General features: G+C 60.9%; 1 protein-coding gene across 5 annotated transcripts in view; it reads left to right on the plus strand.

The window, feature by feature from the left end:
- The window catches only part of SLC13A5 (solute carrier family 13 member 5), a 44,528-nt gene extending 32,715 nt beyond the window's left edge, over nt 1–11,813 (plus strand). For all 5 annotated transcript variants that reach the window (XM_078437936.2, XM_060647648.3, XM_060647646.3 and 2 more), the window contains 5 exons: nt 466–566; nt 1,775–1,893; nt 4,054–4,215; nt 6,781–6,918; nt 7,587–11,813. In XM_078437936.2, coding sequence (XP_078294062.1) covers nt 466–566; nt 1,775–1,893; nt 4,054–4,215; nt 6,781–6,918; nt 7,587–7,718 — 652 coding nt within the window. In that variant the 3' untranslated portion in view covers nt 7,719–11,813. The remainder of the gene's footprint in view (nt 1–465; nt 567–1,774; nt 1,894–4,053; nt 4,216–6,780; nt 6,919–7,586) is intronic.
- Nucleotides 11,814–21,799: the final 9,986 nt, after the last annotated feature.

The following is a 21,799-nucleotide window of genomic DNA, read 5'->3' on the forward strand; positions in this document are numbered from 1 at the left end:
CTTTGGCCCGGAGGGTGTGTGCTGCCTCCCTCCAGGTTGAGCTGTTCTGTGGCCAGAAGGAAGCAAGGTTGAGAAACACCCGTGTCCTAGACAAGGCAGGCGATGCGGGCGGGCGGACAGCTGCCTGTGGCCACCTGTGGCATTTGAAGGCTCTTGAGTTATCACCAAAGCCCTCGTGGGCACCCTGGTGAACCCAGGATTCCAGAGAGTCTGATGAGTAGAGGTCATGAGGCTCGTCCACGGAGCAGCACAGACCGAGAGGGAAGCCAGTGGCTGAGGGTCCCCCAGCGGGGGGCAGAGCTGGGCAGAGACGTGGACATCCTGGTTTCCAGCCAGGGTTCCGTCTACACGGCCCTTAGGGCTCCAGTCCTCACGCTCGGCTGAGCCTGTAGACGCAGAGCAGGCTCGCCGAGTGGTGATGGTCCCAAAACTGAGCTGGGCACGTCTGTGTGCTCTCTCTGCTAGGTACGCGTCTGACGCCACCGTGGCCACCTTCGTGGCCACCTTGCTGTTCGTAGTGCCTTCGCAGAGGCCCCAGTTCAACTTCCGTGGCCAGACGGAGGAGGGTAAGGCCCCCGGGAGCGTGCATCAGGCCTTCCCTGGGGACTGTTTTCTGCAAATTCTTCTCTTGTGCCCTCCAGACGTTTGAAACCTTGGCAATATTATAAGAGGACAGACAGACGTTTCCAATTTCCCGCAAGGCCATCCGTGCTTTTTCCGGTTTCTCTCCTCTGGTCTTTGCCGGGATGCATGTGTTACACGGGCCGCTCAGATTCCGTTTCTCGGTTGTTTGGGTTTTCGTGTCTTTACGGTGTGATCGCTTCCTGTTAACGCCACAGGCTTCACGTCCATTTTCTCTCATTATGGCATCGTAGCGCATGGAGGGGCGGAGCTGTTCTCTCTTGTGGAACGTTCTGGTCGTTTGGAATTTTCCGTTGCTATCAATTAGTGTTTTCAGGTGCATAGGTGTTTCTTCTTTTTCTAAAAATTTTTTAATGTTTTTATTTTTGAGACAGAGAGAGACAGAGCATGAGCAGGGGAGGGGCAGAGAGAGAGGGAGGCACAGAATCGAAGCAGGCTCCAGGCTCCGGGCTGTTAGCACAGAGCCCGACGTGGGGCTTGAACCACGAACTGTGAGATCATGACCTGAGCCGACTGAGCCACCCAGGCTCCCCTAGGTGTTTCTTCTTTAGGATAAATTTCCAGGAATCGTGTTATTGTAAGGGTATATATGCCAAATGGCTTTTTGTTAAAAAAAATTTTTTTTTAAGGTTTTATTTATTTTTGAGACAGAGAGAGACAGAGCATGAACAGGGGAGGGGCAGAGAGAGAGGGAGGCACAGAATCGAAAGCAGGCTCCAGGCTCTGAGCCATCAGCCCAGAGCCCGACGTGGGGCTCGAACTCACAGACCGCGAGATCGTGACCTGAGCTGAAGTCGGACGCTTAACCGACTGAGCCACCCAGGCGCCCCTAGGTGTTTCTTCTTTAGGATAAATTTCCAGGAGTCGTGTTATTGTGAGGGTATATATGCCAAATGGCTTTTCAAAAAGATTGGGCCAATGCGTATGCTCCCCAGGAGTGGGTGACCGTGTTACCCAGCATTTCTCACCAGCACTGGGTGTGGCGTTCATTGTGAGTTTCAGCTGATGTGAAACCTCGCTCTGGGAGGGCGTCCCTGGTCCACACGGGCTTTGATTCCCCTGGAATCGATCTCTTTTGCTTCCCGCTGCTGCTCTGGCTTGTGTATGTGTGTCTTTTGTTGTTTCTTCCCAGAAAGGAAAACTCCATTTTATCCCCCCGCGCTGCTGACCTGGAAGGTGACCCAGGAGAAAGTGCCCTGGGGCATCGTGCTGCTGCTGGGGGGCGGCTTCGCACTGGCCAAAGGATGTGAGGTAACGCCCCCGGCCGCCGGCTGCCAGGGCCCCTCTTGCACAAGACGGCGTCAGAGACCTGAGGTGCCCCTCTGCCCACACCCCTGCTCTGTGCTCTGTGGCTCTGTGTCTGCTCCGCAGAACTGCACGCGTCTTGAGGACACGGGACTCTGTCTCGTCACCGAGAGGCCCTGCAACACGGGCAGTGCCTGGAAGAGAGAAAGTGCTCTTTGAAAAATTGCAGAAACGAGGGAATAAGTGACCAAGAGAATAAGTTAACCAAGAGAGGCAGGGGACGCTGTGAGGGCTGCCCCGGGGGTTGGCGATAATGATCTCTGCTTTGATTTGTTCTGGGAGGTCTTTCTTTCGGGTCCCTGTGACCACTTCCACCACTACACCTGGTTCTTTCACTTGACGGGTCCTTGTTGATACAGTTGACATTTAAGCATTTTTCTCTAGGTAGGTATGTAGCAGCACAGAAGGAGAGGACGGGCGTTTAGGAGAAAACACACACGAATGAAACTTTCTTACTTCTATTCCTCCCCAGTAGGGAAGAAGTAAGGTTGAGGGAGAGATGAGCCAGCTTGGTGCTGATATCCATCCACCCATCCAACCGTCTGTCCATCCATCCGTCCATCTGTCCATCTGTTTTTCCTTCCTTCCTTCCTTCCTTCCTTCCTTCCTTCCTTCCTTCCTTCTTCCCTGCCTTCCATCCCTCCAACTGTCTATCCATCCATCCATCCATCCATCCATCCATTTTTCCATCCATCCGTCCCTGCATCCTTCCCTCCCTCCAACTGTCTGTCTGTCCGTCCATCCATCTATCCATCCATTCATCCGTCTGTCCATCTGCCATCCATCCGTCCATCCATCCATCCTTCTTTCTGTCCATCTGTCCATCCGCCCATCATCCATCCACCCATCCATCCATTCATCCATCCACCCATCTATTTTTCCTTCCATCCATCCATCTGTCTGTCCATCCATCCATCTATCCATCCATTTATCCATCTGTCCACCTGTCCATCCATCCATCCATCCATCCATCCATCCATCCACCCTTCCATCCGTCCATCTGTCCATTCATCCACCCATCCATCCATCCAGGAATAGAATGTCATGGACAAATTTGGTCTATCTTATTTCTGCTGTTCCCTCAGCATCTAGAATAGAGCCCAGTGCATAGCAAGGACATAAATATCTTTTGGATGAACAAATGCATCCATCTGGTCACCTCATGCATCCATCTGTTATCTCCCATTCATTCATTCATTCATTCATTCATCAAACATTCCCTTTATGTCCCTGTTAAATCAGCCTGAGCATTACAGAGGAGATTGATATATGTCAAGATTGATATATGTCAAGATTGATATATGTCAAGATTGATATATGTCCAGATGCGAGGGGGACACATCTGGAAAAGCATGTCAGGGAGAAGTGACACTTGAGTGAAGGGGGCAGTGTGCCGTTTCTAGTGCAGGAGCAGCAGAAGAGGAGGCTGGTGCAGCCACTCCGCCGAGGGTTACAACAGAGAGAGTGGACTTACTGTGAAGACCGTGGGTGACCACTGAAGGGTGGTGGCCGCGGCGAATCAGTCAGATCTGCACTTGGCAAACACCCTGAGGTCGAGTAGACCTAGCAGGGAGGCGTTGAGGGAGATCCAGCAGGCGCCCCATACAGTCGGTCGTCCAACCCAGTCTCAGAGCGGGAGGCCCCGTGAGCTGTTCTCTCCTGAGACTCGCTCCTGCTCTAAATCCCCAGCGTCTGCCTCGGATCCCTCTCCTGAGCGTGGAGAGCTACCGGGGGCTGAGAGGAGATGGCGATGAGGAGCTCTGGGTGACTGGGTGGCTGAGTGGGCATAAGGAAGAAGGGGACAGGGACCCCAGGGCGGTGTCCAGCTTCCCAGGGTGGGCGGCAGGTGTCTGGGAGCCCAGGGGAGCAGACTCTGGGCCAGAGAGAGTGAATTCAGGTAGAAGCATGTTGAGTGTCACTGGGCCAAAATTCAGTTATAGACCAGCTGGGCTGGAAACGGATTTAGGAGACAGCAGGGGATTGAGGGTGTGGCCTCGTGGAGCCCACCCGTGGCTCTTATGCAGAGAGAGAGTCAGACTTGCAGGAGGGGCTGAGCTCCCCGGGCCCGCAGCCTTCGGTGACTGCCACCCCCCCTCCGCTTTCAAGGCCTCGGGGCTGTCGGAATGGATGGGGGAGCAGATGGAACCCTTGCACTCTGTGCCCCCGGCGGCCATCACCTTGATCCTGTCCCTGCTTGTTGCCGTGTTCACCGAGTGTACGAGCAATGTGGCCACCACGACCCTCTTCCTGCCCATCTTCGCCTCCATGGTGAGTGACCCACCAGGAAGGGGACCCTTAGCCGTCATGGCACAAGAAGCCGCCAAGCTGGGACCATGTCCTGGGTCCCTGAAGGGACGGAGCCCAAACACGCTTTGCGGGCCTGGGCCTCTGAGCCTCTGTTGACCCTCGGTCTCTGTCCTCGGGTCCCTCGCGGGCACCAAAGTGCACAGCAAGAACCAGGCCCTCGAAATCCATTTATAAATGCGGCCGGTCATTTCTCAAGCTGAGGAGACAGGATCTGCGGGCCAGTGTCATGGGGGTGATGGAGGGTCTGGAGCGTGTAGCCCGGGGTGTGCACGAGGGCGGCCGGGCGGGGCCGCCAGGAAGAGACCCTGGGGGACTGGGTCTTGGGGAGGCGGGAGGGAGAGGACGGTCAGGGCGGGGGCGGGGGGCGGTGCCAGGCTAGGGGTCTGTGCTGTGGGCAAGCACGTGCCGGCCGGAACTCAGGAGGAGGCAGGGCACGGAGAGGCTGTGATCCCTTACGCTTCCTTCCAACGCCCCTCGCGCGGCGGTCCCGACCTCAGGGTGGTGCAGCAGGAGGCCGGGCTGGCGGTCGGAGGACCTGGGTCCAAGCTGTGGTTAGGGCCAAGTAAGAGGAGGGCCGTGGAAATCTTCTGCGGGCGACAGCCCGAGCCTGGGAGAGACCGTGGTTGTCACCCTGGAGTCAGGAGTCTGAGCCAAGAGCTCAGGATTCGAGCCAGTAGATTTCCACTCTGTGCCCCCGCGTCCGCGTGTATGGAAGTAAAACCCAGTGGTTTTGTCCTTCCGTTCCGGGCAGGGATGAAAGTGTTGGAACTCGGTTCCCCTAAGCAGGCTGCTGGGCCAGCGCTGGTGAGCGCCCCCCGCCCCCGGGAAAGGCCTCCAGCCCAGAGCCAGACAAATGGAGGTCTTCACCTGGGGGTGTGGCCAGGCCCTTGGAAAACAGGCTTTCCTAGAAGCAGAAGCCCACGGTACCTCTGAGGCCCCCGGAGCCCCCTCGGCACCCACCCCAGGAGAGGGGGCAGGCGGCGACCCCCAAGCTGGGTCACGGAGGCACGTGGGGTGCATACACCACGCACATCCAAGGCCAGGACGAAAGGGGGGTCAGGACACAGACGGGGGCCCTGCCTGGGCCTCTCAGCCCTCCCCAGAGGGCGTGTGCCCGGGCGTGGCCTTTCCCGAGACCTGTTTACCCACAGGAACCCTAACCTGAGGTCCGCCCCAGCAATTTCATGTCTGGGAATGTATCTCGGGAAGATCTCCAGAGGTGCTCATTCCAGAACAACCCATCACAGAGTTACTTGTTACCAAAATATTTTCATAACAGCAGAGGATTGGGGAGATTAAACGTATTCATACGGAATGACACTATCAAGCATGGGGGGGGGGCAGATCACAGCTTTGAAGGGTATTTAGAGTTGAAAACGTGATACTTACACGTGGCTAACAAATGTTCAGTAACGCCAGACCCTGACCCCCCAGCTTCCATTTCTGTTATTAATGTCTATTTAAAAATTTTTTTAAATGTTTATTGATTTTTGAGAGAGAGCACGACCGGGGGAGGGGCAGAGAGAGAGGGAGACCCAGAATCCGAAGCCGGGGCTCCAGGCCCCGAGCTGTCAGCATAGCACCTGACTTGGGGCTCGAACTCATGAACCGGGAGATCGTGATCTGAGCCAAAGTCAGACGCCCAACCGACTGAGCCCAGGTGCCCCTCTGTTATTCATTTCTTAGGTATCTTTCTGGATGTATCACACACACACACACACACACACACACACACTCTTTTTAAACCAATGGCCTCATTCTGTGGTCCTGTTCTGCACCTGAATTTTGTTTTCCCGTGCTGTCATTCTTCACAGCCCCAAGCTGTCCCCTTGTTTGTAGGTACGTTTTCATTTAAGCAGCCTGCTTCTGCGGCCACCGGCTTAGGGATGAGTCTGTCTCCTGAGTGCTTTGCTGCTATAATGTTGCACAGGCGTCTGTCCTCGCGTGCACATAAATCTGCACGAGGGATCATCGCTAGTTTCGATAGGCACGAACAAATATTGTGAGCTGTAGCATTCGTCCATTCAGCAAACATTTAACGAACATCCACTCGGTGCGGGGCGCTGTCTGAGGTGGCTGAATTTTAAGCTGTAGGGTAAAAAGCAGTATCGAATTCCGTATGCAAGACGATCCCAGACATGTGTAAGAGCACGTGTGTGCGTAGGTGAGGAGACGCGGGCCCTCTAGGTCCGTGGCAGGACGGACAGCCATGTGCACACGTGGGCCGCGGGGACGCCGCGAGATTCGGTGCGGCCTGAGCACCCGGCATGGTCTGTGGCTCGTAGCTGGTGCCCAGGAAGTAGGTGCTGAATGGACCGAGGGGACCTTCGGGAAGGCCTCCCCGGGAGGTGGCTGCGGGTTCAGCCTTCGGGGCCCAGCAAGGCTCTTATCGAGACCTGTGCCGACGGGAAGAGGGGCCGGCGGGACGGAGGCACAGGGCGCGTTGGGGGGACGCGTTTCAGAGAGACGGTCCCTGGAGCCTTCGTTGCCTGCGTGTGTGACCCGTGGCGCCGTGTTTCTCCCCAGTCACGTTCCATCGGCCTCAACCCGCTGTACGTCATGCTGCCCTGCACCCTGAGCGCGTCCTTTGCCTTCATGCTGCCCGTGGCCACCCCGCCCAACGCCATCGTGTTTGCTTACGGACACCTCAAGGTTTCCGACATGGTAACGCACGACGCCCGGCTGGCGTCAGGGGTACCGACCGGTGACGGCCACGACCCGTGCGTTTGCATGCATGTGCTCCTTTGGTTCTTTTCTGAGACGTTCTCACGTTCCGGGGACCGCTCTGCCCCCCAGAGCTGGGAGGTGAGGCGTGGAAGCTCTCACCTGGGGAGCCCTCGCTGAGCCCTCGGAAAGGGTGAGGGCGGGGGTCCCGCGTGGCCGTGACGGGCTTCCAAGACCAGCGGGAGCCCGCGAGGACAGTCAGGAGAAGCAGGGAGGGGGCGAGAGAGGCCACCGCCTGGGAGCGGGGGATGTCCTGGACGCAGACGCAGACAGAGGACGACCCCCTCCTTTCTGCTTTGGCTCCGTCACCTGGGATGGGAGGGGGAGGCCAGAAAGGAAGGCCCTCGTGGTCACAGAGCCTCCGCTGGGCCTCAGGCCGCCTCCCCGAGGCTGTTTCCAAATGCCGGCCTGGGTGTGGAGCTTTCCCCGGAGGCTCTGAGCACCGAGGACACCTGCCGACCCGCCTTGCTCTGCCTGGGGGCGGGTGACCACAGAGCACAGAGCACAGCGCACGGCCCAGGGACGGGAGCCCAGCAGACCAGCCGGTCACGGCTGTTCTGACGGCCCGGCCCACCCGGGGGTGCTGACTCTGACCCGTCTTTTTCCAGGTGAAAACAGGACTCATGATGAACATAATTGGGGTCTTCTGTGTATTTCTGGCTGTCAACACATGGGGACGGGTCATCTTTGACTTGGACCATTTCCCTGACTGGGCTAACCTGACACACGCGGAGACCTAGGGAGAGCCTCGCGACCCGGCACGCCGCCCCCACCCTCCTGAGGACCCGAACCTCCCAGCACACCTCCCGGCACAAGTTTGGGGTTCGCTCCCCAAAGCGATCCAGTGATGCCCACACCCCCACGGAGACCCAGCCTGGGGGCTCCATGCAGAGCTGGGGGGGAGGGCTCTGCAGGGCGGGAGAGGGGGGCGCCCCCCGGGGGCCTGCTGTCACTCCTGGGACAGGGATCAGGACACAGGCTCCTGTCCCAGCTCGGCCGCCAGCCGGCCCCAGGCTGGGGTCTGGCGTCATCTAAGGGGGACTCCGATCGCAGCTCGGGAAGCGAGAAAACAGCCTCCAGAGCCCGTCCCTCTTCCAGCTTCTCCTGGGCTCCTCCGCTCCTTCCTGTTGCTCGGCAGGGGCCACCCGGCCCGGGGACGGCCGCTGGGGTCGGAGCCTCTGGGACCCCTGGGGGCCGTGTTGTGGCCACCCGAGGGTGAGGACTTTGGCTGACATTAGCCACCGCACACCGCTGGCTAATCTCCCCTCCTGGCCCCGCCCCGTGTCAGCGGACGACGCGGACCCTTGCGCAGCCCTCCCATGCACCCCTTCTGTTGTCCGGGCCCACACATGCTCGGACCCCCGGACCGGGGCCCCCTGCACCCCTGATCCTGCAGGCGGCCGTGGCCGCACTCCACGTACGGGCGGCCGTGGCCCCTTCGGGGCCACCGGTGGGGTTCCGGGTGCTCCTGCACCCGCAGGCCCGGCGTGGACACAGCTGCTGACGGCCAAGAGCAGGGTCCCCACAGGGTCTCCCTGCCGGAGTTTCAGCTCCCCGCCGCTGACTGGTGGCCACAGAGCTGAGGATAAGCAGTGCTCGGCGGTCCCTGGGCTGACAGCATCTGGTGCCGCCGGGGGCGAGGACGGCAGGGCGGCACGGGGACCCTCGGGACCGCCACCCCCCGCCCGCCAGCCTCCTCGGCCGCTCTGGAAGCAGAAGCACGTCAGGATCCTTGACGGCATTTTTCAGGGCAGGACACCGTTCGGGACTCAGGGCAACGCCCTCGGGGACCAGGCTCCCGGGAGGGGATCATTCCGGGCCCTGCCCCGCGTGCCTTCCACGGACAGGTGTGCTGGCTCTGGGAGGGGGCTGGTGGGTGAGTGAGCCTTACTGGCCGCCCACCTCCCGTCCCCGGTGCTGCCCCGGGATCTGTCCCTGGGTCCCCGCGGCAGCCGCACGGGCTCGGCCGGTGTTATCCTCACTTGTCTGTCGAGGACACGGGCTCCGAGGGGCCAAGTCGTGTGGCCAAAGTTGCGTCCAGGTTGGCGGCAGTTAGGGCTCCATCCGGACCTTGCACCTTGGTGTCCACTGCTCCCCGTCTAGCCGAGAAGGGCCTGGCCCCCAGGGGCCTGTCGGAGACAGTGGGGGCCACGGGTTCGGGGAAGAGAGTCGCACCGGGGCCCCCACCGCTGCCTCCTCAGAGGCGGGCTCAAGACAGCACGGGGCGTCTGTGTCCGAGGGAGCAAAGTGTCCGGTTGGGGAGAGTGAGAGGATGGCCGGCTGCCCCTCCAAGGTGAGGGACGTGTCTGTGTCCCTGTCCGAGGGCCCCGAGGGCCTGGGCCCCCCGCCAGCCGGGAGCTGGGACGATGGCCAGGCCAGAGGGGCCGCCGTGGGTGCAGCCGGTGGACACGCCCAGAGGGTGGTCGTGAGCGAGGTCACGAAGGGAAGGCCGTCCAGGGGGCCTGGCTGGGGGCTGGGGGCAGGGGAGCTCCAGCTGGCTGACAGGAAGCCGGGCGGGGGCTCCCGGAGAGCAGACCCTCGGGCTGGGGACCCTGACCACAGGCTGCTTCTACACAACTTCTCCCGAAGCCGGGTGCACACCATTATGGCCAGTGCCCGCCAGGACTGCGTTCGGCTGCAAAGTAACCGTCGGGCGTGTGGTGTCCCCGGGACAGGAACTCTGAGGTCGATGGCCCTGGACTCTTGAGCACACGGAGCTTTCACTGTGACGCTTGCCCCTGCGGCCCCTGGCACTGGAGGCGGGAAGAAGGGGGCGTGAGTCTGCTGCGTCTTTCCCTTTTACCAGGAAAGCCAACGCTTTCTCCGAAGGCCCGAGTCTCCCCTCCAGGGGCTGCCGGCCACAACGTGGCCACAGGCCACCGTTAGGCGGGTCGTGGACCCAGGGCAACCGGAGCGTCGTCAGGACGTCAGGAGGCCAGTCGGGACTCCTCTCCCGGGCCTGGGGAATGGGCCCACGTTTCCTCCACCCACCACAACGTCGGGGTTCTGGCAGGAAAACAGTGGGGGTGCTGTTGGGCCGCTAACGAACAGGGCTACTCTGGCCCCTCCGAGGTCCCTTCCCGAGAGCCACGGGTCCCCTCACCCACCGCCGCCCCCACCCGGTCTTCGCCATTTGCCGGAAGGCCTCTCACACCTCTGCCCCGTCAACATTTTGCCTCTGAGAGGTTCTGCCCAAGACCCTTGTTCTCTCTTCTTGGCACCTGCCTGGACGTTTGGGCCCGAGTTTCACTGAGCACGCGGTCCCGACCGGGACGGCTCTCTCAGCCGTGTGGCCGGGGACTCACGACCCCACGGGGGCCCCACGCATTGCCCAGGTTGTGCAGTGTCTACCCCCGTCCCCCAGGGCTGAGAGCTTCCTCAGGGAAAGGCCCCAGCCTCCCCCGCTGGCAGGGCCAGTGAGCCGACGCGTCCCCGGGACGGGTGACCGGTCCCTCCTCCCCAGCGTCTGTTCCACAGTGGCCGACGAGGGACAGCGAGTCATCTGCTCTGGGCTCTGAGCGGGGATGAGCTCGGCAGCATGGAGTCCGGCCTCAAAGTGAACACTCAGTGGGCTGCTTCGTGGCTTGTCCTCGGAGTAGAAGTGAAGACCAGACCCAGGACTGTCTGGTGGTCCTGCTCGTGGCTCAGAACCCCTTCTTCTAGGTGCTTCTCCCTCAGGTCCTACGGCCTCTTAGGAGCTGTACCTCCCAACCCACCAGGGAAGCTTCCTCTCACACACACACACAAAAATCTAGAAGTTTCCACCAGATAACTCCCCTGTGCCACGAGCTGGGCTTTCACGTTCTTCAGTGGAAATCTGACCATCTCGGGCTGAAATCCTTGCAGTCCGGTATTGGGTTTATTTCTCTTGGTGCCCTGGTTCAGGATTCTGCTTCTCCCTTCCCCGGTCTGCTTGTCCAGATGCCCACGTCCACCCTGAGCGACGCAGGCCGCCCCCGGCCGGCCGCCGTAAGGCAGCGTTTATGGCCCCGCTTCCAGAGAAACCCCAGACTTGAGTCTCGGAATGCTGTTACCCAGTCGGGAAAGTCTGGCTGGTTTTTGTATTTAAAAAGTTAACACCAACACGGTACAAGAAATTCCGACGGTACAAAACAGCGTTGAGATGTCCCCTCCACGCCGGACCTCAAGGCCTCCAGCCCCTCCGGAAAGGGGTTCGCCAACGGTGTCTTCCACATCCTTCCAGAAACATCTCGTATATATGAGCTGTTGAAATAGATGTACATCCTCCTTATCACACGGGGCATGCTGTATACACTGTCCTTATTCCCGCCGCTCCCCTTAATTTATTTGGAGATCATTCCATTCCAGGGCATGTTAGGTTTGACTCGTTTTTATGTCTTTCCATTCAGCCGTTAATTTTGTTTTTAAATTGAGGTGAAATTAAATCCAGTGAATTGTACGGGTCTTGAGTATACAGCTCAGTGTTTTAAGCAACCGTCTACACCTTGTGAGCGACATCGCCGCCCCCACCCCCCACCCCGGCCCACGTTCCCGCCTCCCTCCGCCTGGAAGGCCGTGGCCCCTTCCCGTAACCCACCCCCTCCCCCAGGCAGCCCCTGTTCCCGTAAACCTCCCTTACCGCGGGCTGGCTTTGCTCGTTGAACTTCATACACACACGGATCCGTAAAGTACACACCCTCTCGTGTCTGATGTATTTGCCGAACCGAATGCTTCTGGTAATTCACTCTGGTCGCTGTTGCTGAGTGTTGCCATCTGTCGTGCGAACAGGCTACAGTCTGTTTACTGTCCTCGGGTGGACCTTTGGGGTGTTCCAGTGTGGGGTTATGACGAATAAAGCCGTTCCCTTCTCCGCACGGGTCTGTTTGTGGACGTGGGTTTTCGTTTCTCCTGGGCCCGGGCCTAGGAGTAAGCCCCAGGCTTTTTAAAAGCTGCATCGTACTCCGTTGTGAGAATGTACCGTCCGATGCTGTAGTGAACGTGCCTGGGCTTACATCTGCGTGAACCTACTCTCCCAGGACGGCAGGCTGCAGGGAAGGGTGTGTGCATTTAAATCTGGGACAGATGCTGCCCAACGGCTTTCCTAAGAGGCTCCGTGTGAGGCCCTATTGTCGCACATCTTAGCAACTCCGTGTACGATCAAGCTTCTCAATCTTCGCTAATGTGACCATTGAAGAATACTAACTCGTGATTTTCAATTTCTTTTTTTTTAATTTTGTTAATGTTTTTATTTATTTTTGAGACAGAGAGAGACAGAGCATGAGCAGGGGAGGGGCAGGGAGAGAGGGAGACACAGAATGCGAAGCAGGCTCCAGGCTCCGAGCTGTCAGCATAGAGCCGGACGCGGGGCTCAAACTCACAAACCGTGAGACCGTGACCTGAGCCGAGGTCGGACGCTTAACCGACTGAGCCTCCCAGGCGCCCCTCGATTTCTTGAAATTATGTAGAACAAGGAACATGAATTTTTTCGCCACGTATTTATAAACCATTTGTGTCTCTTTTTGGTGAACTCCCTTTTCCCATTTTTCTTCAAAAGTTTTTTAAAAGGCCTTTCCTTGGGGCCTTTATTGGGTGGCTCAGTCGGTTGAGCGTCTGTCTGACTCTTGATTTCAACTCAGGTCATGATCTCAGGGTCTTGGGATGGAGCCCCACGTCAGGTTCTGAGCGGACAGCACGGAGGCAGATTGGAATCCCCCCTCCCCCGCCGCCGTCCCTCTCTAGCTCACTATCTCAAATACACATGAAAAAGTAAGTTTTTTTAAAAGGTCTTTTCTTACTCATTTGTAAGAACTCTTTATATATTAAGGACACTAGTCATTTGGCATAGGAATGTTCATAGTCTATGTTAAGATCTGGTGAAGCTCGTTACTCTCTGCTTATTCTTCTCTGTAATCTCCCTCAACCCCCGCCCTAGGGATTCTCACAAACTTTTCCATAAGAATTTCTGAATCAGCTTCTCTAGTTCCAAAAACAACCCGGTGGGCATTTACCTCTCCGGCCATCTCTCCCACTGCTCTCCCTCCCCCTCCAGGGTTTCTGGGCCTCGGCGCTGTTGGCACTTGGGGCCGAATCGTTCTGTGCTGCGGGATATTCAGCAGCGTCCTGGCTTCTATTCACCAGATGCCAAGAGCAGCCCCACACCCCCACCCTCCCGCCGGGACAGCGAAACACGACTCCACGCGTTGCCAAGCGTCCGGAACCGCGGGCAGAGCCGGTCTGGCCGCACCGGACCCCTCGCTGCTCCCCGACCAGGCGAGCCACACTCTGTGCCAGTGGCCCCACGCGCGCCATACGTTCCTTCATTTTTCTGTGCTGGCTGTCCATCCTCCAGCAGAGTATAATTCGCTTCTCGAGTTCTTTCGTTTGCGTCCCCTGCACCTTGAGGAGTGCCAGCCTCGCGAGGGCAGGGGATGTGGGCTGTTTTGTACTCCCGCATCCCCGAAGCCTGGAGCGCATCTGGCACTTAGTGTAGTCTGACTCGGGTTGTTTCCGTTCAAGAGCTCATTCTGTTTTTAAATTGGAGAAATGAGTAAATCGGAATAGGTTTGTAGTCGAACTCAGTTGACAAAGGACATCTACACAGAAGATGCCCTTTCCCGTGTATCCGAGCTCCTCCTGCGCCCTCCCGTCCGGTGCAAAGTACGCTGTAAATAAGCAGCAGTAAATGTTTTTCGTGGTGAACATCTGTCCAGCCTGTTTCTATTTTCCCTGTTAGTGGGCTTGGGAAGCCGGGCCTCCGACTCACAGGGTGTGGGGACGGGCTGCCAGCAGGGGACGGGCCCCAGGACTGACCTCGGCCGGGGTAGGTCGTGTCCGGGACCCCTCCCGGTCTGGTCTCTCTCCTCGGCTGACCGAGCTTCCCAGGCGCGCATCTCCGCCCCCCTCCCCGTGGGGCTCCAGCCCAGGGACACGGAAGAGAGATTGCTGAAGCCGGTCCCACCTCATGCCGTGTCCCCAGAAACCCAGGGGCTCAGCTCCGAGCTCTGCTGCGGGGCAGGGGACAGGTCGGAGAGCGACCTTTCTTGGCCGGTTCCCTCGCCTGAAGGGAGGGTCTGTGCCAGGGACAGACTGTCCAGTGGGGCAGGGGTGTTAGAGGAGAGCCTTTCCTTCCCTTTGCGTTTCCCAGACCCTTCTGGCCGGGCCTGCCCCCCACCTGGTGCTACACTCCCGCCCAGGCCTGCAGGGTGGGGGTGGGGGGAGGCCGGCCCCTCCTCCCGGGGTGGCCCCCGGCCCGTGAGGGGTCATGAGGACCTCTCCAGGCTTCTGAGAGCTCTGGGCCATCATCACCGCCTCTCGTGGGACCCCCTGTTCTCCAGTGCCTGGGAGCAGGCCCCAGGCCCACCCCAAGGTCACCCTGACCATGCCTGGGGCAGCCTCCAGATGGGTCTGAAGCCGTGACCCGGACCTACCCCGGCAAGGGTCAGACCTGCAGAAGAACACAGCTCCAGAAAGACGATATAAACCAAGCTGAAGGGGGTGGTGCAGAGGCCCCGAACACGGGTGTGCAAAGCGCTGTGCGGTGTCCCGCCTGCCCTGCCCCCAGCCGGGCGTTACACCGGCCCCCGCGGCCCTCTCAGCCTCGGAGCTGGGACACGGCTTCCAGGGACCCGGGGCTCCTGCCCACGGCGGGCTCTGTGGTGTCCGCGGTTGGCCACTTGACATTTATAGCCACAGAGCCTCTCGGCTCACTGTCCCTGCGGTGGGGCCCGGCTCTGGGGACAGCACGGCTGTGGTGAGCTGGGAGCTGGCCGCAGCCCCGAGGCCGAGCTGGGAGGGAGGCCCAGCGCCCGCCACGGGCTCGCCCCGAGCTCTTTCTAGAACCTGGCTCGAGGCTGGGAAAGCTGCCGCGGTGCTGAGGCCCCCATCCCCCCCACCCCCTGTCCCCCGGGACCTCTGGCACTCCGGGCCTAGGCGCGGGTGCAGGGGTGAGGGAGCCACGGACTGGAGACGGGCTCACGGGAGGGCTGGATGCCAGGGGCAGGGGCCTCGGGGGGCCTCTGTGAGCTTGCCCCGCCTGCATTTCGGACCCTGCGGCCCTGTGCGGCCCTGCCCTGGCTGGCCCTCAGCACACACGGGCAGCAGCCGCGTCTCCCTCCGGCCAGAGAGGGGCTGGGCTGGGAGGGGCTGAGGAGGCGGGCGGGGGGTCCAAACACGCCAGCCCCGGCAGAGCCGACCCTGACATGGTTCTGACTCCAAAAGCCCACTGCTGGCACTGGGAGGACTGGAGTTGTATTGAACGTGGAAGGGAGGTCCCGCGGGCCTGAGACCTGGGAGGGGCAGGGCTTGGCTCCCCTGTGCCCAGCCTCGACTCTGCTCTGCTGTGGCTCAGTGAGGGGCCACCCAGTCACAGACTGGCTCCCTGCCCGGACTCTGGCCTGCCCCTGCCCCCCACCCACCCCTGGACCCTGGGGCCTGACTCTGGCCTGCCCCTCCCCCCACCCACCCCTGGACCCTGGGGCCTGACTCTGGCCTGCCCCTCCCCCCCCACCCACCCCAGAACCCAGGGCCCTGACTCTGGCCTGCTCTTGGAGAACTCTGGGATTAAAAGTCAGGTCAGGGAGGGAGGGAGGGAGGAGGGAAGGAGTCTGGGGCCAGGCATGAGTCGGGTCTCTGGGCGTCTGGAAGCTCACACCCTACAATCCAGGGAAACTCCAGAGAGCAATCAGGGGAGAGGACGGGTGCAGGTAGGGCCTGATTATGGGGTGGGGTGTGGAGCGGGCCTGTGGGAGGGCAGGGCCACCTTGGGGAGGTGAGGCAGGACAGCTACCTAAAAATGGAGCCGATTTTCATATAAATAGAACACTTCTGGGTCTGTTTCTTTTTTAGAGTTAGGACTTATTTCAGCACTCAATCCTCCGCAAACGCCCTGGCAGCCCCTGGTGGTTTCAGCCTGGTGACATGGGCGGCTGGTTGGCTCGGGTCACCGTGCCCTGAATCTGGGTCCCCGCACCGAGGAGCGATTCAGTCCTCCATTCGCCGGCACTGCCAGATGCCTGGTGTGCGCCTGGATGGGGTCACGGGGAAGAATCCGGCTCCGTCCCTGCCGTCCAGGGTGGACCCGGGAAACAGCCCTCGGCCGCACAGACCGTGGAAGGGCACGTGTTACCTCGGTCTGTGTGAATCAGCAAAGGCTTCCCGGGATCCATTCTAAGCAGAGTTTTGAAGGATGCACGCTTTTGCAGATTCTCCCGTTTTCTTTCTTTCTTCTTAACAAGCGGTAAACACCTGTGCCAAATATCAAACTAGTGACAGACAGACAGACGCGGACCCTGGCCTGAGGACTCTGGTAGGAGAGTCACGTGAACGGTGACAAGGGGGCACATCACGATAGACAGGAGAGGAGTCGAAGGCAACACAAGGGAGCCGTCAGTCCCACAGCTGGCTCGTCCTGGGGTTTGGCTGGGGCAGGGGGCGGTGGGCGTGGCCGGGGGGGCAACAGGCGCATGGAGGGGCAGGAATTGGCACTGGGCTCAGGCCGCCGCTTGAGCCTCAAGCTGTGTCTGCCTGGCAGGGGTGACAGCGACGAGGGCACACGGGAAGGGCCTTCAGTCGAGCAGCAGGGCTCCCGGGACCAGGACGCAGGACAGTGTGGGGGCCCCGCGGGGAAAGGGCTGGTGCAGCTCCAGGTGTGTGAGCGGGCGCCCAGTCCCACTCTTGCCCCCTCAGGGGTGTCTCCGTGGGGCTGAGAAGGGCTGTTCCCTGGTGGGTGGAGGGGGGGTCCGGGGACAGGTCTGGCCCCTTTCTGCTCCTTGGATTTTTTTCTCTTTTCTGAACGGGGCCCCTCCGGGCAATGCCAGCCCGTCTGTGACAACTGTCCCCAATGGCCAGGGCTTGGCCTATCTGACCCTGAGATGAGGGGCAGGGGCAGAGCAGCATTCAGGAACCTTGAGAGGGCAGAGGCTGAGATCGCCCTGACCGAGGACGGAGCCCCCCCCCCCCCCCCTCCCGGCCCCCTCAGCGGCTCGGCAGGCCCCAGGCTCAGGCCCGAGGCCGAGGCCGGGCAAAGCCGGGGCGTCTCGTCTGCTCACAAGCATCGGTGGTCTTGACCGAGGCCGGTGCTGACTCTGACAGCTGACTCTGGCTCTAACAAGACTGGCCCTGCGAGAGGCCCGTTACCTGCCAGTGGTTGGCATTCAAAATAGAATCTCGAGTTGCAGCAAAGCCTTTAATTCGATGTGTCCCAACAGCGGGTCGGTGTGTGGATGACTATGATCCGGCCGGTCCCGGGCTGTAATCACGGAGTCAGAATGAAAAATTACAGGCATTGTGTGGGCTTGTTTTAAATATAACGTAATCTACACCGTCCTCTCTCTTATTTGCTAGATTTGAAGTGGAGTCTTTGGCAATTGGCACAGGTTTTGCCTGACGTGTAGCGGATAAAAATGGCCCTTGCTCCGTGAACGGGGCACAAGGAAGGCCTCCCCAGACCCCGAGTGTTCCCTACTGCGCGTGGCCCGTAGGCCACGGGGAGCACGGGGTCCGTGCGGCCGTGGGCTCCGACTCGGGCCCCGCGTCCGCCCAGCCGTGGGAGAGTCCCGGCAGGTAACAGATGCGTGGGCCCAGCTCTGTCGCGACGAGGAGGCCGCGCATCCTGGGGCGACCCCAGGGCCGCCACAGACACGCATGCCCTCTCCCTCCCCAAGCCTCAGCTGACCCGCTCAAAGCAAGCGGTAGACGCACCGCCTTTCGAGTCAGTCGGTGTTTCCTAACGGTGTTTTCCCCGGTGTCTTTGTGTGTGGTAAGGTGGGCACGGGTCGGTTCAGCCTTTCTGGAAAGAAAAAGTAGAATTCCACACGTATTCCTTCGGGGAGGAATCCGACCCAAGGGAAATAAATCAGGGACCAAGATTCGTGGCCAAAATAGCTTCACCGCGGTGCGTTTTGACGCTCTTGAAAGGCTGAGAAGAGAAACGGACGCCGCCCGGGCGACAGCAGGAGTTTACAGCGTGCTCACTCTGCAGCCCCTCGAGGTCACGGCACACGTCTGGCTGGGGGGCAGAAGCCTACGACAGAAAGTGAAACACAGAAGCGCGCACGCTGTCCGACCCCAGCGGCGGCACGGCACGGCCGCAGGAGGGAAGGGCGTGGCGAGTCTGTAGGATCGAATTTCGTTGGGGATGTTTTCTCCATTTTCCGAATGTTTTATATCTGGTGTAATAACAACCTTAAAACAGCTGAGTGTTGAAAAACGTCAAATACGATGAGTAGGGGGGACCTGCCGTCCGGGGTCCCGTCTGGCTTTCGCCGGCCGTCCTCGGGGTCCGCGAGGTACCGCGGAGACCGGGGCTCCCCCTGCCTCAGTGGCGGGCAGCGACGGGTCCCACGCCTGGAGTCAGTGATCCGCCAACCGCGGGGCTTCCCCAGACGTGTCTGCCTGGGTAGACTAGTGGTCTTCTAAAATCTTCCCAGCGCCCGAGAAACGTCAAAGCCGTTGGAAGCAGGGCAGCCGCCGGCCCAGCTCCATCCCTGCTGCACCACGGAGCGCCCGTGGCCCCCTACCCACCTGGGGCCCAGTGGGCTTTCTGCCTGAGACGTGAGCTCTCCCTGCCATTTAGGCGGGGGGCCCCGTTGCTGCCCACACATCTGGGCTTTGGGGACCCCCTCCTGGCTCTGCTGGACCACACATCCCCAGCTGCCAGGACACGCGGGCCCACCTGGCGAGCTGTCACGAGGGTAGGGAGCCTCCAGGGCCTCCCTGGCCAGGGTCGCTCCCTGCCACCTCTCGGTAGGTCAGCCCAGACGAGGCCACCTGCAGAGATGAGGGGTGGGGCTGCAGAGGCCGGTGGCCAGTGTCCGGGTCTAGCTGGCAGCTTGCCTGGGACTTCCGTGAACCAGACCCGTGCCTGCCCAGTCAGCCGCTGAAGACGGACAGGATTCAGAAGCTGAAAGGCTGAGACAGACAGACAGACAGTCCTCAGAGGGAGGTGGAGCGGGAAGGACGGTCGCAGAGGCTGTGACGCGGAAGACGCCCCCGGCCGAGCGCGCTCACCCTGGGGCAGACGTCTGCGGTGCCCACGACGCGCCCCTCCAAAATCAGCACACGCTGAGGAGGTGATGGCACCTCGTGCCGTCCAGACGGCGGGAAAACCATAAAATCCGCAGACACGTTGCCAGCGGCCTGTGAGTTAGCACAGCCTCGTAGGGAAGAAATCGGGCAAAGCATGTTGCCAGGGCTACTAAAACGTTTATCCCGCCTTCCGCGGTAATCCCACCACCGGGAATGTGTGGGAAGGACGTAATTCAACCGAAAAATGGCAGATTTGTCCGTAGGAGCTGACGAGTGCAGGGACAGCCCTCGTGTCCGACGTGCTCCAGTGTGGCCGCTGTGAGCGTTTTTAGAGATAGGGAATATGAAGGCTATCTGACAACGTTTAAGGATCCTTAGAATACGTGCAAACAAGCAGAAAATAAAATTACCTACACGTGAAAATTAATAATTACGTAAAGCAGCCGCCGGGACGCTGGGGAGGCCCCGCCTCTGCTGGTGAACGTGGTCTGTGCCTCCCCACTGGCCACACAGACACTCCTGTCTTCCCCGGGGGCCTGCCCTGCTGTGCCCTGTCTGGGGCTCTCTAACCTCGAAGCCGCAGACCTCAGGCTGGTGGGGACACAGTCCCGGCCGAGCCCGCCCACCCGGCCAGCTCACCCTGGTGGCCCCACGGGGTCTGGGTGATGCCCGCTAAGTCATTCCGAGCTCACACCTCGAGGCACCAAACCAGAACAGATACGGGGGGGCTGGGTGCCGGGTTAAGAAAAGGGACGAATGAAATGGCTTTGAAGGCTCTTGCTGTTTGGAGGCGAAGCCATCTGGGTAAGCCCGCGCAAGTCCGGACTCCCAGCTACAGCGTCACGGGGCGACGGCGCTTTGTCACGGACTGAACCCTCCTGGCCTACCCGGCAGCAGGCACGGACCTGAGCCCGAATCGCCCGGCGCTCCTGGCGACCAGCACGGCCCACGGCACCGCGTAGGGACCCCGTACACGCTGGGGAGCGGGAGGGGACGGGAAGGACCGCGCGGTGCGTGGATGAACACGTCCCCTCGGACAAGTGTGTCTTTATTCGGAGCCCGTCTGCTTCCAGATGCCCTTTGCCGGTGTTCCCACAAGGCTGCACCCCACAGCAGGCCCGGCCTGTGCCTGCCGCACGGGGGCCAGGAACGCTGGGTGACGCGCCTGTGTCCACACCAACCTAACCTCGTTCGTTTGCTCCATGCGTGCTCACCGGACAAAGAGAGGCTTTAGGACAGTCCCTGCCCTTGATGGGTTTCCAGTCGCCCGGGAGACACGGGGGCAGGTCAAGGAGGCAGCGTCCCAGGGGGAGCCACACGGGTGCTGTGGGGGGAGGTGCAGCGGGGGCGTGGGAACACCCAGCAGGTGGGCTCGGGGGTGCGGGGAGGCCTGGGCAGGGCCTCGGGACAGGTTGCACGCCACCCGGCAGAAGGAGCGTCCGAGCGTCTGCTCAGGGTCCACCCGGGCCCCCCCTGGCCGCCCACGGAGGAGCCAGCGACCCCGCACAGACCCACGGGGATCCAGGGGCAGCCTCGGTCTGAGTCCCAACAGCGGAGGGTCCTGAAGTCCCTCCTGACCATTCGTTCACTCGTTCATCCGTCCTTAGGGCGAACGCGGTGCTGGCCTGCTCTGCACCAGGGGGTGGGAAGTCGTGACCCGCAAGCCGAGGTCCTTGTTCTTCCCGTGGGGCGTGCAAACTCCAGTGCGGGCTGTGTAAATGCCGTGCACAGATCCTAAGGGCTGGGGTTGGGAGCGACGGAGGTGGGGGAGGGGGCACGCGATCGAGCGCCTGAAGGACACCAAGGGGCAGATCGTTACCAAATCCGGGGCAGAGCGCTCAGGCAGCGGCCGTGGAAAGTGCACAGGCCCTGAGGATTAGCCGAGGCCAGCGAGGTGGGAAAGGGTGGAGGGTGCCGGGACACAGGGCAAAGGCGGCGGGGAGCCCCCCAGGTCATGGTGCTGGCTCCCAGGGGGCTCCAGCTCAGGCTTAGGGTTCCCGCATCTCCGCCAGGCTCCTGCCACGAGCACAAGGCCCCGGGGCTGGATCCAACAGGCTTGCCCGTGTGGGGGCCCACGCCATGCCCCACCCACAGTGCCCGCTGGGTCGGACGAGGACGGGGGACAGGCCACACGACGCCGGCCCCCGTGGCCCTGTCTCCCTCCGCGGCGGCTCTGGGGAGCACCGGCTGGACAGGAGTGAGCACCAGCAGGGTGTGATGGGAGCACGGCGCTCAGCCCGCGGCCAGGCTGCGCGCCGTGTCGGAGGCGCAGAAGCACCACAAGGGTGTGAGGACGTGGGAAAGGAAGAGTGAAACGTTTCAGAAACGCACCCGTGGCCGCACTTTGCAGACGGGCCAGCAGAGAGGAAGGGGACGGTGGGGGACGGTAAACTGCGCTAGCGGGGCCTGGGGCTGGCCGGGGACGGTCCCGAATCCTGGTTTTCCAAAGTGAATGTGGCCGGGGCCCAAGCCTCAATGCCAGGACCTTCCCCTGAAGTATCCGGGGGTGTTCTGACATCCAAAGAACCCGGTCTGGGGGTAGAGGGGGGAAGGGTCCTGTGGCAAGGCCTCGCTGGGGGGAGGACGGCGGGCTCTCCCAAGTGGTCACCCCAAGGCAAGACAGCCGGGGTTTCTATTAACAGCTGCCACCTCGGGCCTGTTGCTTCTCAGCTGAGGTCGGGCCTTAGCCGAGGTCGGCCGCCCTGCGGGGATGGCCTGACCTCTGCTGTCCACTGCCTGTCATGGCACGGATGCTAAGCCGGGCGCGGACGGACTCGGAGGGGCTCTGTAGCGGGAGGAGGCCTCGGCGCTTTCCTCCAACGGGTTTGACGTGACT

This window comes from Panthera onca, chromosome E1 (genome assembly GCF_046562875.1).
Source record: "Panthera onca isolate mPanOnc1 chromosome E1, mPanOnc1 haplotype 2, whole genome shotgun sequence".
In the NCBI taxonomy this organism is placed as follows: domain Eukaryota; kingdom Metazoa; phylum Chordata; class Mammalia; order Carnivora; family Felidae; genus Panthera; species Panthera onca.